The sequence below is a fragment of the Salvelinus alpinus genome, chromosome 18 (genome assembly GCF_045679555.1).
Source record: "Salvelinus alpinus chromosome 18, SLU_Salpinus.1, whole genome shotgun sequence".
Lineage (NCBI taxonomy): Eukaryota > Metazoa > Chordata > Actinopteri > Salmoniformes > Salmonidae > Salvelinus > Salvelinus alpinus.
Genome location: NC_092103.1, coordinates 27,998,044 through 28,013,974, shown reverse-complemented (window position 1 = coordinate 28,013,974; position 15,931 = coordinate 27,998,044). Strand labels below are relative to the sequence as shown.

Genomic DNA, 15,931 nt, shown 5'->3' with positions numbered 1-15,931 from the left:
TGTGACACCCCTGGTTAAAGAGGGGATGGTATAAACAGAATGAGAAGAGAAGGGCTGTTGAGAGAGAAACAACACAGGAGGTTGTGCAGCTGTTTTACTGTGATGGATCTATTATCCAGCCATTACAAGATAAATGATCGATCCCTCCCATCCCATCCCCCCGCGCCACCCCCTGCAAAATTGAAATGAGACAGAGAGGTGTGTGTGTGTGGTATGATTATGGGCTAGGTGGGATACCCATTAATTTAAGAGAAAAAGCGAGGGAGGAGAGAGAGAATGCAAGGAGGGTAGGCCCACCGACCCTGCACCATGCCATCAATCAAGGCGTCGTCTCTGGTGTGATGACCCAGCACTCGCCACCTCCCTGGCGCCTCCCTGGCGCCTCCCTGGCGCCTCCCTGGCACCCTAATTAGAATTCATGACAAAATAGATGCAAGGAAACGGTTTGGGCCCTTCATAATTTTATAGGAAATGTATTGTTATTAGAGGAACCATTTGCTTAGTGTGATTTTTCCATTACTGGCTTGTCACACAGTGTAGATAATATGTTGGTGGATGAGGGAGGGAGGGCGAAGGAGGGGTGTGGAAGGAGGGAGGGAGGGTGAAGGGGAGAGGAAGGGAGGATGGGTGCCAACTCCATAGATTGGGGTGTCAGTTTTGTTGATGGTGCATGTAGTTTACCTTGGAGCTGTGTCTAATGGGGGTAGTTGAGAGAGGGGGAGGGAGCACAACAGGCCTGAGATACTAGGAACATCAGTGTATCCACTGATACACACACTTACACTCACAACGTTCAAGTCCTGTCACTACTGTACTCCAACATGAGGTCGCTAAACTAGATAAAGTTTGCAGAGTTGGAACTTTACATCCAGCATCTGTTAGTTCTGAGACCAAGCACACTGTGCAAAACAATTAAAAACCACACACTACCCAATTAGGTCGCTTTCCAATTATAAACCACAAGCTCTGTTAAACTCTGCTTATGAGTTTTCTTATTGCCTGTGGATTTCCTAATTGCTTGCTAAACTGAGTGCTTAAACAATGTTACGTTCCTTGCCTCTGTGTTGATTCATTTCGTCCATATGGTTGTTTTTGTACACAACAGCTTGTTTTTGGTTGAAAAACGTACTTGTGGTTGCAAAGTTAGGCTGCTCCCAAACAACATGCATTTTATCTCACACACCTTTCTATTTAAGTGATAATGCCCATGAAGCTGGTGTTTGGAGGATATATTGGCACGGGTGTTGTTAGGTCTGAGACTAACTCGAGGGCCGGCACAAACGGGTTACCAACATATTCAAATTATTTTCATACTATTTCATCCTTCCACAATATATAGTCCCGACACAAATCTAGGGTTGCTAGCCAAGTCGGTTGGCTGATCGTTCGTTCGTTCGTTCTATCAGTTCGGTTGTCAGAGACGTGACCCAGTTGTTAGTTTTAAATGTTCTTATCCCTTGCTTGCTAACTAGTCAACTAAGGCTAACTTACAGTTATGCCAAACAGTGCAGCCAGAATAACAGCAAAGTAGCTGCATTTGCCTTTGTTTAAGCTGTTTTCTAGTGCCATTTATTTGGAGACATCCATAACAATAAGCTAATGTGTGATTTCCCCTGGCAAAGAAAATGTGCTCTCTCGTCAGGACACTGTTGTTCAGATCAGCTAGCCAACAACACAGCTAACACAATCACTTCAAACTGAAGCTGGAAAGACTGCAAACAAGCTGCATTTTGTTTCATTTGAACTGTTTTCTATTGAAATTACTTCGTATATATCCATAAAATGATGCTGATTCATGATTTTGACTGGCTGAGAAAATCTGCCTGCCTGTTTGTCTCTTCCCGACCCCTTCACATTCATTACTATGGGAAAGCCGGAGATAGAATTTCAATATTGAAACAATGTTGCCAATGTCAGAGAGACAGACAAGGTATATACACATCTCCGTTATTGAAAACCAATTGCTAGTCTAAAAGAAATGGGAAATAATATCTACATGCTTTTTACAGTGGAGTTCAAGTTTATACAATTTCTGGTTGGGCTGATGAGACAGTGGATTGCGCAGTGAGATGGAACAGCGTAAATAGGCATTTCAACATCATAGCTTTAGCCGGTGGTAACTTGTGGCATAGACAATTGCTGGAATGCGGTTTTAACCAATCAGCGTCCAGGGTTAGACACACCCATTGTATAAAGTTTTAAAAGTCATGTAGCAGCCTACTCTCTAAAGCTGTCCATATTGTTGAATGATTAACACTTTGCTACCCAGTTGTAAGAGGGCCTCAAACACACACACACACACACACACACACACACACACACACACACACATACACAATCAACGCAGCTGCATGGCGAGGCTGATGGGTAAATGTACAGGGTTTCCGCAGTGGCCACCAGGGTCCTGTCTGTTGTAATGAGAGAGACCGAATCCCGCTCCCTATCTCCTTCATTCTCCCCCTCGCCTCTGTGTTGAAACTGTTTGCATATTAATACATAGCCATGTCAATCAGCCAGCCAGTCAGCCAGCCAGCAGCACTATAGGGATAGAACATGGACCAGACAAATGGATTTTTTTCTCCCAATAAAATGTACTTGATTGCCCCCCTCCCCTTCCTCTCTCCTCCTGCTTCCCCCTTTCTCTTGTCTCATGAATAGAACATTCAATTAGTTATGAGCTGAAATAATAATTATGAGAAAATATGAGAAATGTTGGACATGTTATGTTAGTGATGGATTTATTTGATTTATTTTTATTTAACTAGGCAAGTCAGTTAAGAACAAATTCTTATTTACAACGATGCTGGGCCAATTGTGCGCCGTCATATGGGACTCCCAATCACGGCCGGTTGTGAAACAGCCTGGGATCGAACCAGGTTATCTAGTGACGCCTCTAGCACTGCCTTAGACCGCTGTGCCACTCGGGAGCACAGGGCAATGAGAAGTTAGATTAGTTTAGTGAAGACTTAAAATGCTCTAGTTTTCTACCCAGTTATTCCTCTCCTGTGTGGTGCCTGAGTTTTTCTTTATTATAATCTAACTGTACATCCTAATTATTTCTGTTAGATCAGGAAGTACAGTCTTTCTAACCAAGGTGGCTTATGATGTGACCAGGCTAGAGCATGGGTCTCCAATGCCGATTCTGGAGTTAATGAGGCTTTTGCTCCAGCCCTACAGTAACACACCTCCTCTCTCTCCTCCTGTCCTCTAGTTGGTAGCAGGCAGCGTTGTGATGGCCTTTGAGGAGGTGTGTCCGGACCGTATTGACCTGATCCATAAGAACTACCGTAAACTCTGTAACCTGCTAGTGGACGTGGAGGAGTGGGGTCAGGTGGTCATCATCTCCATGTTGACACGCTACGCCAGGACACAGTTCACCAGCCCCTGGAAAGAGGTGAGAGATGGAGGGAAGGGGAGAGGAAGCAAAGGGGAAACATGGTTTATAAGATTGTACAAGAACAGTGTGAGATGTGGTGTGATCATTTAAAGTGGAACTCAGCAGTTAAAACAGTAACAAAGCGGTTTCCCTGTTTCTGTAAAAAGCTGAGAGATGGGGCTGGAGAAATGTAACCACTCTCAAATTCATTGACTGTTATGTATGCAAGGACTGACAATGCATGATATCAAAATTATAGTTTTTGTTTACATTTACTTTGTTTACAAATATTGGAGTAACAGGCTTATATTTTGGAGTGAGCTTATATATTGGAGTAACAGGCTTATATTTTGGAGTGAGCTTATATATTGGAGTAACAGGCTTATATTTTGGAGTGAGCTTATATATTGGAGTAACAGGCTTATATTGTGGAGTGAGCTTATATATTGGAGTAACAGGCTTATATTTTGCATTCTGATGGGGTACGACAGTTGAACTAAGCTCATGAGGCATTCATAAGTTATATTCTTCAAGAATAAATGGGTACAAATAATTAAGTCCAAAAATGTATGTAGCAACTGCAGATTGCCCCTTTAAATAATGGCTTGTCTTGAATGTCTCTTTAAAGCCAACCAGGAAATGTCTCAGGTAAAGGACCAATAGACATCATCACTAAAGTAATAAAGAAATCATTTCTTCAATATGATGAGTCAAATATAACCTACAGTAAATAAATCACAAAGTTAGACATTTGTCTACTGGGAGACATTTGTCAGTAAGTATGTGTTGGTAATGTAAGTCTATATTCAGTTATTTTTCACCCAGCGTTGCAGTTATTGTGTGAACATAATAAAGGAAACCCCTACACAAAACGTGTCCTCAGTAGCTGTTGAAAGGCAAAACATTTGCAATTAGCACAGTAAAAAATCTAGTGATATTTTGTGAGCACAGTGTGCAAAGTTTCTTTACCTTTTAACTGTTGTACAGGTGTCCAGCTCATCTTCAAGCAACCTCTAGATGTGTGTGTGCATCTGGCTTTGAATATGATGAGTTGACACCTGGTGGTAAAGATGTGGCTGATGTGCTATCAGATTGACGTTTATGGTGGTTGTGTGTGTGCTGTGTTTCACAGTGAAAGTAAATGTGTGTGCTGTGAAAAGCAGAGTGAAAGGAAATGTGTAATGTGTGTGTGTTTCAGGACGGTGTGTTTGATGAGCACAGTGAGAGGGCGTTCTATGAGTCTGATGAGGAAAAGACTAGAGATGAGACGGAGGCTAAGCCCTACATGATGGACCCCGACCACAGACTGCTGCTCAGGAACACCAAGCCTCTACTACAGAGCAGAAACACTGCCGTGAGTCAAACACCACACACACACACACACACACACACACACACACACACACAGTTGTATAAACACACACACATAGAAATATACACATACACAGCAGTAAGTGGTGTGTGTGTGTGTCTGCTCTTCAACCTGCTGTGAGGGATACAGGCAGCCTTGATGAAACCGTCTGAGCGTGTGGTTCAGTTCTCACTCCTTCCTCAATGCTGTCTCTGGAACCAAGGCTACGCCGTGCCACCACTGATTCTGCCGCTGCTACACAGGAACACACCCATTGTGTAACACACACACACACATTGTGAGCAGAGCTCCATCACCCAGGAGACTCAAGGTCTGTGTGGCAGTGTAGCAGCAGGAGGAAAAATGGTCCCAAATGAGTGTGTTGATTACAATGTGACATGTTATGTCTTTACCAGAGAAAACACACTGCGGCCCTCCGTCTTACCGACACTTACCGTCACTTCTTCCAAATGTGACTCCTCAGTTCTTACTCCGGCTATCTGTTACCTTCTAAATGACACGTCTCGTCTTAAAAACACATGGCACTTTACTTACTTAGCTGTTTGATATATGGAGCTTTAAAGAGCTTTGTGTCCTGAGTGAAGAGAGACTCATCCTAAATAAGAAGAGTGGGAACAGTATGACTGGAGTTGAAAAACACTGTCTGTATTTGAGGTGTTGCTAAGCGGCCATGTTGGATGTGTCTGTTGTCCTCGGTCTGTCAGGTGGTGATGTCTGTAGCCCAGCTATACTGGCACCTGGCTCCTAAAAACGAGGTCAGCATCGTCACCAAATCTCTGATCAGACTGCTCAGAAGCCACAGGTAATCTCTATCTCTATCCATTTTTCCCCCTCATTTTTTTCCTGAGGATTTCCGACGGCTTAATATTTTCTCTCTCTCCCTCTTAGAGAGGTGCAATACATTGTATTACAGAACATAGCCACCATGTCCATCCAGAGAAAGGTAAGGACTAGGGATGCAAATCTTGTTCCATTTTGTTGCTGACAAACCAACCCCCATTAACCGGTTAGCAAACAGTTATATTTATTCCAAACAGTAAAATGACAACAAAAAATACTATGCATGGAAGGAACAGCCATTTTTCATTAAGAGCTTAAAAAAACTTGCGACAATAGCAAGCCTATCCTCTCATTATTGAACATGCAACTACTGCCGTGAAGTAGAGAATGGAATAGATAATTTTCAACATATGCCAAAATGCAATTAGCAGGAAGACACTGTTCTAAAAGACACCTGTTGCAATCCATTTCATGTGACAGAGATCTCGGTTAGAAGCAAATGTAAGTATGCAACAACTAGGCTGGGTTGTTAATATGACTAGGATTGTGCCTTTGGCTTCTGGACAACGAAATAAAGTTGATATGAAAACCAGTAGAACAGGAGAGAAAGGCTGTGAAACTTTTTTGGTTGCTAGCTTAGCTGCTGCTGTTGGCTGCTTCATGCTGCTCCTCTCTCTCCCACTGCTCCCTGCAGCCTGCATCTGTGAGTTGCCTAGCAACGAGTCTCTGGCTTGCTTGCGGCTCAGCCGAGACAGCCATATCGGTTTAGTTATAAAAATCTTTGACCATATAGTTGACATAAGAAAGCTACTTTCTGACTCTAAACCCCCCTTACATTACAAATGTCTGCAAAATAATAATTCTAGTTGACCCAGACACTGTTCCTGTTTTGACTGAGGATTTTGTTAAATTCTGATCCAATTTAATTACACAAAATTGTGCAGATTAACCTATAGACTGTTAAGGAGAGACTGGCTGAAAATTCCAAATTGTTTGCATAGTCAACTTACACACAGCTCTGACACACACACTTACCCCACCAGACATACTACCAGGGGTCTTTTCACAGTCCCCAAATCCAGAACAAATTCAAGAAAGCATACAGTATTATATAGCTATTATTGCATGGAACTCCCTTCCATTTCATATTTCTCAAATGAACAGCAAACATGGTTTAAAAAAAAAAAAAAAAAAAAACAGATAAATCAATACCTCACGGCACAACGCCTCTCCCCTCTTTGATCTAGATAGTTTGTATGTATTGATATGTAGGCTACGTGTGCTATTTTTAAATTGATGAAATTCTGTCCTTGGGCTGTTCTTGTCTATTAATGTTTTGTTTTTATGTCATGTTTCATGTTTTGTGTGGACCCCAGGAAGAGTAGCTGCTGCTTTCGCAACAGTTAACGGGGATCCTAATAAATACCAAAATACCAAGCATGACTGGTCAAATGTATTTTCAGTGGCTAACTGACTAACGGTTAACCATTTAAAATCCCTAGTCAGGACAGACACCCTCTTAATTTGATTACTATTTTGTTGCTGATAATTTTCCTGCAGGAAATGTAGATGAGATTGGATATAGATAAATTCACTGAAAACCCACACTAACACACGGTTACAGTGCGTTCGGAAAGAATTACAACCCCTTGACTTTTTCCAGATTTTGTTATGTTACAGCCTTATTCTAGAATGGATTAAATCGTTTTTTCCCTCCCATAAATCTACAAACAATACCCCATAATGACAAAGCAAAAACTGTTTTTTAGAAATTTATGAAATAAAAACTGAGCTAACACATTTACATAAGTATTCAGACCCTTTACTCAGTACTTTGTTGAAGCACCTTTGGCAGCAATTACAGGCTCGTGTCTTCTTGACACCCCTGTATTTGGGGAGTTTCACCCATTCTTCTCTGCAGATCCTCTCAAGCTCTGTCAGGCTGGATGGGGAGCGTCGCTGCACAGCTATTTTCAGGTCTCCAGAGATGTTCGATCAAGTCCGGGCTCTGGCTAGGCCTCTCAATAACATTCAGAGACTTGTCCCGAAGCCACTCCTGCGTTGTCTTGGCTGTGTGCTTAGGGTCGTTGTCCTGTTGGAGGGTGAACCTTCACCCCAGTCTGAGGTCCTGAGTGCTCTGAAGCAGGTTTTCATCAAGGATCTCTCTGTACTTTGCTCCGTTCATCTTTTTTTTTATATTTTTTTTTTTTTTTGGGGGGGTGGATCAGCTTAATATTGCGGAAAGAATGTTGTTTCCAATGTAATTGTCTGCATCATTTCCAATCCCCCATATTTTTTTGGGCAAATATATATATCCATTCACGTATGCATACATATACACATATATACATACACATACCTACATAGACATACATACTTATTTTTAAAGAGTATACCTTTATTATTATTCCCTGCAAACCCTACCACCGATCCCCCAATTGGAGTAAACTGATAAATATTTCTGTTTTTACCTTCAATTTATACATCTTATACACATTTACAGACACAGTCTACTTTATAATAGTTCTCTCTTGTTTGTTCTTAGTCCTTCCTCTATTTCTGTTGTCCATCCAGTTTGATTTCCACTTGTAACTGTGCTATTTCACAATAGCTCCGCACCTATACACATTTCACAGATCCCGTATGCCCTACATTGTTTATCTTGTTATTAGTCCCACCCTTCAGCTCCACTCAACCTTTCCCATCTATCTTCCAACATCATCCATTTCGGATTTTTATTTGCCATATATTTTTCAGCTGTGCTGTGATGCTTCACAAAAGATTTGAATCTTCCTATTCTCATAGCTTCCACGGATTGTAAATTAAAAATAAACATTTTTGCTAAAATAATTATTATATTATTGATTGATTGACTATGGCTTTTCAAATCCCCCAGTATTGCTATCTGTAGCGTTAGTTCTACGCAAATGTTGCAATTCTTCAACCATTCCTGGACCTGTGACCAAAAACGAGCTACATGCGGACAATACCAAAATAAATGGTCTAATGACTCTGCCTCCTCACAGCAGAATCTACAGAGCTGAGAAGATTGTATCCCCCATATATATAACATTCTATTAGTTGCAAGAATTTTGTACAATAATTTAAATTGAAAAATTCGAAGTTTTGAATCCGGCGTTGTTTTGCGTATCAATTCATAAACCATGTGCCATGGAATGGGTACATCGAAAATCTCTTCCCAACTATTTTGCAATTTATATGGCACAGCTGTAAGTTTTTTGGTCCTTAAATGAAATTGGTATGTTTTTATTTATCACACTTTTCTTTAACCATTTATGTTCTTTAATATAAGGCCGACATACAAGTTCCTTACTTTTATCCCCTTCCACCTGCCTCTTCCATTTTTGTGGTAATGCTGCAATTAATTGGTTGTAATTTTGGGTAGAGCAGACATTTCCATATGTCTGTGTTAGCTGCATGTGTGACATTACTCCACCAGTCCTATTTATGATATCATTCACAAAAATTATACCTTTTTTAAACATTTCTTCGATAAATACAGTTTTTTTTATCAATTACTATATTTGAATTTAACCACAAGATTTGTTGTACTATTTGTTCCGTCCTTTCAGGTGGATTAAACTGAAATTGCAACCAACTTTCTAAGGCTTGTTTAAAAAATAGAGATATTTTGGAGATTATTTCCTTTTCAAGCAACCGAAAGTGAGCAGGTGTAATCTGAATAAAGGGAAAAAGGCCCTTCTTGAACATAGGATGAGACATTCGTACCAATCTACTAGAGAACCAGTTTGGATTTAAGTATAACTTTTGTATGACTGATGCCTTTAGTGAGAGGTCTAATGCTTTAATATTTAATAATTTCTGCCCTCCGAATTCATATTCGTTATATAAATAGGCCCTTTTAATTTTATCTGGCTTGCCGTTCCAAATAAAATTGAATATTTTTTGTTCATATAATTTAAAAAGCAGGTCACTAGGTGTAGGCAAAACCATAAGCAAATAGGTAAACTGTGATATGATTAAAGAGTTAATCAGGGTGATTTTCCCACAGATAGACAGGTATTTTCCTTTCCATGGTAGCAAGATCTTATCTATTTTTGCTAACTTTCTATAAAAATTTATTGGAGTGAGATCATTTCTTTCTTTTGGGATTTGTATACCGAGTATGTCCACATCACCGTCAGACCATTTAATTGGTAAACTACATGGCAATGTAAAATGTGTATTTTTTAGTGATCCAATACGTAATATGGTACATTTATCATAATTTGGTTTTAATCCAGAGAGGATAGCAAATGTATCTAGATCCTCTAAGAGGCCGTGGAGAGATTCTAGTTGTGGTTTTAAAAGAAAACATGAATCATCAGCGTACAATGACACCTTAGTTTTTAGGCCCTGGATTTCTAATCCCTTAATATTAATGTTTGATCTAATTTTAACAGCTAACATTTCGATGGCAATAATAAATAGATATGCCGATAGTGGACAACCTTGTTTTACTCCTCTAGATAGTTTAAAACTTTCTGAGATGTAGCCATTATTTACTATTTTACACCTAGGGTTACTATACATAATTTTTACCCATTTTATAAGAGATTCCCCAAAATTGAAATATTCTAGGCATTTATATATAAACTCCAGTCGTACTTTATCAAAAGCCTTTTCAAAATCAGCTATGAAAACCAGGCCTGGTGTCCCCGATATTTCATAGTGTTCTATTGTTTCCAGTACTTGCCTTATATTATCTCCAATGTATCGTCCATGTAAAAAACCTGTCTGATTAGGATGAATAATATCTGACAAAACTTTTTTTATTCTATGCGCCAAGCATTTTGCTAGGATTTTTGCATCACAACACTGAAGTGTAAGAGGTCTCCAATTTTTTAAATGGACTGGATCTTTATATATACCACTTGGGTCCTGTTTCAGTAATAATGATATCACACCTTCTTGTTGCGTGTCTGATAATCTATCATTTATATAGGAGTGGTTAAAACAAGCTAATAGTGGTCCTTTGAGTATATAAAAAAAAAGTTTGTATACTTCCACTGGTATGCCATCCAGTCCTGGAGTTTTCCCATCCTTAAAGGCCCCAATTGCATCAAGTAGTTCCTCCTCTGTAATTAGGCCTTCACATGAGTCTTTCTGTACAGATGTTAATTTTACATTATTATTAGGGAAAAAATCCATACAATTAGTTTCAGTTAGTGGAGATGGAGGAGCCTGAAACGAAAATATATTCTTAAAGTACTTTACTTCCTCTTTCAAAATATCATTTGGTGAATCATGCGTGACTCCATCATTTGTAACAAGTTTTAATACGTTTTTTTTGGTAGCATTTCTATATTGAAGATTGAAAAAGAATTTGGTGCATTTTTCCCCATATTCCATCCAGTTAGCTTTATTTTTGTAATATATTACACTGGATCTTTCTTGAATAAGTTCCTCCATTTCTTTTTGTTTTTCCTCTAACTTATTCTGTGCCTCTATGGTACCGTTTTTATTGTTATCTAACTGTACTGTTAGTCCTTCAATTTCCTTTGTTAATATGGACTCTTTTGATCGAAATTGCTTTTGTTTTATAGATGAGTACTGAATTGCATGGCCTCTAAAGGCACACTTAAAAGTGTCCCATACAATATGGGGATCTGCTGTACCTATGTTATGTCTAAAAAAGTCAGTTATAAATTCTTCTGTCCTAGTTCTAAACAATTTATCATCTAGTAAGCTTTGATTAAATTTCCAATATCCTCGCCCACGTGGAAATTCTGTAAGAGTAATATATATGCCAATTATGTGATGGTCCGACCGCATTCTGTCCCCTATCAAACACTTTTTAACTTTTGGTGCCAGAGAGAATGATATAAGAAAGTAGTCAAGGCGACTAGCTTGATTAAGCCTCCGCCATGTATATCTCACTAGGTCAGGGTATTTAAGTCTCCATATATCCACTAATTCCAATATATCCATGACATTCCTGATTTCCTTAAGTGCCTGAGGGTGATAGTTTGTAGTGTGATTTCCTTTCCGGTCCATAGAGGTATTTAAGACCGTATTAAAATCTCCCACTATAATAATAGAGTCTAGTGTTGCTTGTAGAGTTGATACATTCTTATATATATTGTCAAAGAAGCTTGGATCATCATTATTCGGACCGTATAGGTTAATAAGCCATATATGTTTATTGTCCAATAACATATTTAAAATAATCCATCTACCTTGAGGATCTGTTTGGACAAGTTGCACATTTGGATCAAAGTTATTATTAATTAAAACCATCACCCCTTTTGAATTTCTTTGCCCATGGGAGAAATATATTTCGCCCCCCCAGTTCTTTTTCCACAAAACTTCATCTAAAACTGTTGAATGGGTTTCCTGTAAACAGTAGATATTATAATCCTTCTCTTTTAGCCAGGTAAATACTGATCGTCTTTTCTTATTATCTGCTAAGCCATTACAATTGTAACTGGCTATACTTATTTCACCACTTACCATAATGAGACACACCTTTCAATTATTTTTATCAAAATATATGTTTGTAAACGTCCTATTAAAAAGTAACATAATGATTGAGTGTCTATATAGTTGTACCATGACATTTGCATCTCCACTAAGCAAACCTCCAATTGGTCCCCACTATTCCACCCGCCAAAAGCCCCCATCTCGAGTTGGGTTGTCATCCCAATGCCCGGCAGACCACCCCCGACCCCCCGCATCGCACAGCCCCGGACCGACTGGGATCCATCCTTCGAAAAGTGCACACAGCACCATCCACCGAACCGAAGCAGATCCATTGCCAAATGCATTTCCATCGCCCTCACCTCGATTTTTATTACATATTGCTGTGAATCATCCTCTATAGTCCCTAACATCTTTTACTTCTTCCTTCGCAACAGTTGTGGGATACACACATACACCCACACACATTCAGCCCTTACCCCCACACAACCATAAGCTCACCCTCTCAACAATTGCACCATCCCAGAGCCCAACTCAAGATGGGTCATGATTTACAAATGTACTTGCAGTTGCAGCTGCATGAGAAGGCCTGCAAGACTGCGCAAAAAATGAGCATAAATGTAGAGATTTATTTACCATTGTCACATCCTAGATGATGGAGGTCAAATGTACACCTTCTTCCTGAAACACCCACAATACGGTCATCCATTTTGACCATGTTCCCAAGCCTCTCCATGCAGTCCGATTGGTTTCGTGCCACCAGGGCCACAATAATATACCCCCTCTCTGAATGTCCGAGTGTGACCCCCTCCCCATGGGTTACTGCAGCTAGTGTTGCCAGCACTGCCACTGCCTGGGTGGGGGCACCCCACCGGAATCCCCACCGGCTAGGTACAAGGTCATCAAGGTTCTCATTAGCAGCTTTGAGAATTTCCTTGTTTATTATGCTCTCCCTTTAGGGGGCTTTGGCTTGCAGGACCAACCCTGCCAAGCAGGCTCAGAATCTTGAGGGGGCAGTGCTGCTCTTGGTCCCTGACCTCATTTTGGCTGCATACAGACCGCATACAGCATGCACATAAAACAGTTAGGGACTTCTCCTTAGTATCTGGGCTATTCATGTGGGTGTATAGGGCCAAGGACCGTACCATTAAAATAGGATAATAAATAATTAGATATAATTTATTTTAAGAATGTAATTCCCCATGATAGGACAATAAATAAATAAGACGTGTAATTCATTATAAAAGTATATCCATCATCTGAACAACATTGAAAGCCCTCTCATACCCGGCCCACAGCAATACACTGGCTCTGGGATATGCAACTATTTCATTACTCACTCACTCAACTTTTCAAACATAACAAATAAAAATAAACACACACCACACCATCCACACATACTGTGCCTTCTGTTTACTTAGTTTTTATCTTCACTATATAGAAATAGTGCTTGTGTTCAATTAGTTATATGTGAAGATTTATAGAAAAGCTATATTTTGTATTGTATTGTTACAATCAGTAACCGGGCTTGAATTGTGTTTATTTTCCTCATCTATGAGAACTTTGTAATTTTTAAAATAACCATGGAGTAATCTTTGTGTCTCTGAACAACTGGTTATCAATATATAGTTTATCAACGACGAGAGCTACTCGTTTCGCTTTTAATCTATTTTCTTTGAAAATTGGATACAGAACTTTGCGCCGTTCTGCAATTTCTTTCGGAAACTGATCATTCATGCCAATTTTGGTCCCAGCAAGTCTTTTACCCAGGCTTTTAACCATTATTTTATCTTTAAATGAAGCAAATTTGGCAACGATTGGGCGTTCGTACCTCTGCCCTCTCTGTCCGAGGCGGTGTACACGTTCAAGTTGGATCTTATCGATAACTTCGCGCGGTATCTGAAGCGCTGCAAAAAGGAACTCTCTAACTACAGATTCAGGAACCTCTCCTTCTTTCTCTTGGATACCTGTAAGTACCAAATTCTCTCTCATGGATCTAGTTTGTATGTCCAGTAAGCATTCCTTCAGAACGTTGTTCTCCTTTTTAAATTCATTCATTTCGGTTTCAATCTTATTGACCGTCCCTTTTAGCGCGTGTGTTTCCTTCTCCAAAGCCGCAGCTTTTTCATCACTCATCTCTAGGCTTGCCTTCAACTCTTTTATATCTTTACTAACTAATTCAAGTATACCCAGTTTGTCATTTATTGATTTTAACAGATCGGTTTCGACCTTTACCATTGCCGGTGTTGAGAATATTACATCATCCGTATCAGTTGAGGAGTCACGTTTTCGTTTTTGATTCGGTTCCCCTGTCTTATTCTCCGTCATTTTTGGGTGTTGCTTGTTTTCGTAATATTTGTCGATAAATGTCTCTAGTCTTAGGATTTGTTTTGTGTTATTATCCAGATTGAAGGTTATCACCCACCAGATTATTTAGTGCTAATATTTTAGTCTAATTTAGCAGATATTTCGAATATTATGTTTTATCTTGAGGTGCTCTACATAACTTCGCTCAGTCCGCCATTACCTTTACGTTACCTTTACGTCCGCCGTCCTTACCTTTACGTGCTCCGTTCATCTTTCCTGCAATCCTGACTAGTCTCCCAGTCCCTGCTGCTGAAAAACATTCCCACAGCATAATGCTGCCACCACCATGCTTCACTGTAGCGATGGTGCAGTAGAAACATCTCAAGGATGAACAAGGGAAACAGGATGCACCTGAGCTCAATTTCGAGTCTCATAGGTGTCTGAATACTTATTAGGTATTTTATTTATTTATTTTTTATACATTTGCAAAAATGTCTAAACCTGTTTTCGCTATGTCATTATGGGGTATTGTGTGTAGATTGATGAGGGAAGAAAATAGAATAAGGCTGTAACAAAATGTGGAAAAAGGGAAGGGGTCTGAATACTGTCCGAGTGCACTGTATATTAACAGTATTGCACCTTTCATGTAACCTACATATGGCCAGCTAATAGCCTAACCACCAATCAAGCAACATTATGGATTAAACGTTAAAATCCTGTTGCTGCAGGATTATTTTGATGTGACAATATCTAGGTCAAATTAAGATCCTACATCTGTAGTAGTAGGTCATTTTAGTTGTAGTTTAGCGTGCATAGATGTATTGGCACACTGTATGTTTTGAACTGTATGTTTTGGTGTTGTCTCACTAGGGCATGTTTGAACCTTACATGAAGAGTTTTTATGTGAGATCCACAGATGCCACTCACATCAAATCACTCAAGGTAAGCTCCCTCATGATGACCTAGTTAATGTAAAAGTAAACTGTGAGATGTGTTCAGGTGTGTGATCAGATCTTTCTTGACTCCCCAGCTGGAGATCTTGACCAGCCTGGCCAACGAAGCCAACATCTCCACCATCCTTAGAGAGTTCCAGGTACGTTTTTCTCTCCTCGTTCTTTTTTCTCTCTCTTTCTTGCTCTCTTTTCCTCTTTTTTACATTCAAACCCTTTACCCTTCTCTGGCACATGTTTTTATTGCCTTTTACAGTGAATGGCTCCAACTTGTGCTTTGGTTTTTCCAGACCTATGTGAAGAGCCAGGACAAGCAGTTTGCTGCCGGTACCATCCAGGCCATAGGCAGGTGTGCCACCAACATCTCTGAGGTCACAGACACCTGCCTCAATGGACTGGTGCTGCTGCTCTCTAACAGAGACGGTATGGGGGAGGGATCCAGTCCATTGGTTTAATTGATCGACTGATTGGTTCTTTGTCCAGCTTCTTTCCAAAGTTTGATGTGTGTGAAATCCTCTTGTAGGTTTTGTTTTAAATGTAACCGTATGAAGTCATTACAGAGACGGTGGTGGCGGAGAGCGTGGTGGTGATCAGGAAGCTGCTCCAGACCCAGCCCACCCAGCACAGTGATATCATCAAACACATGGCCAAACTCTTTGACAACATCACTGTACGTCTACCACTATCTGAACATTTGTGTGTCTG

At 40.0% G+C, this 15,931-nt stretch overlaps 1 protein-coding gene across 6 annotated transcripts in view; it reads left to right on the top strand.

The window, feature by feature from the left end:
* ap3b1a (adaptor related protein complex 3 subunit beta 1a) overlaps positions 1-15,931 on the top strand; it is an 84,565-nt gene that overhangs the window by 29,398 nt on the left and 39,236 nt on the right. For all 6 annotated transcript variants that reach the window (XM_071350934.1, XM_071350931.1, XM_071350933.1 and 3 more), the window contains 8 exons: positions 3,212-3,394; positions 4,575-4,730; positions 5,453-5,550; positions 5,637-5,691; positions 15,147-15,218; positions 15,307-15,369; positions 15,517-15,649; positions 15,787-15,896. In XM_071350934.1, coding sequence (XP_071207035.1) covers positions 3,212-3,394; positions 4,575-4,730; positions 5,453-5,550; positions 5,637-5,691; positions 15,147-15,218; positions 15,307-15,369; positions 15,517-15,649; positions 15,787-15,896 — 870 coding nt within the window. The remainder of the gene's footprint in view (positions 1-3,211; positions 3,395-4,574; positions 4,731-5,452; positions 5,551-5,636; positions 5,692-15,146; positions 15,219-15,306; positions 15,370-15,516; positions 15,650-15,786; positions 15,897-15,931) is intronic.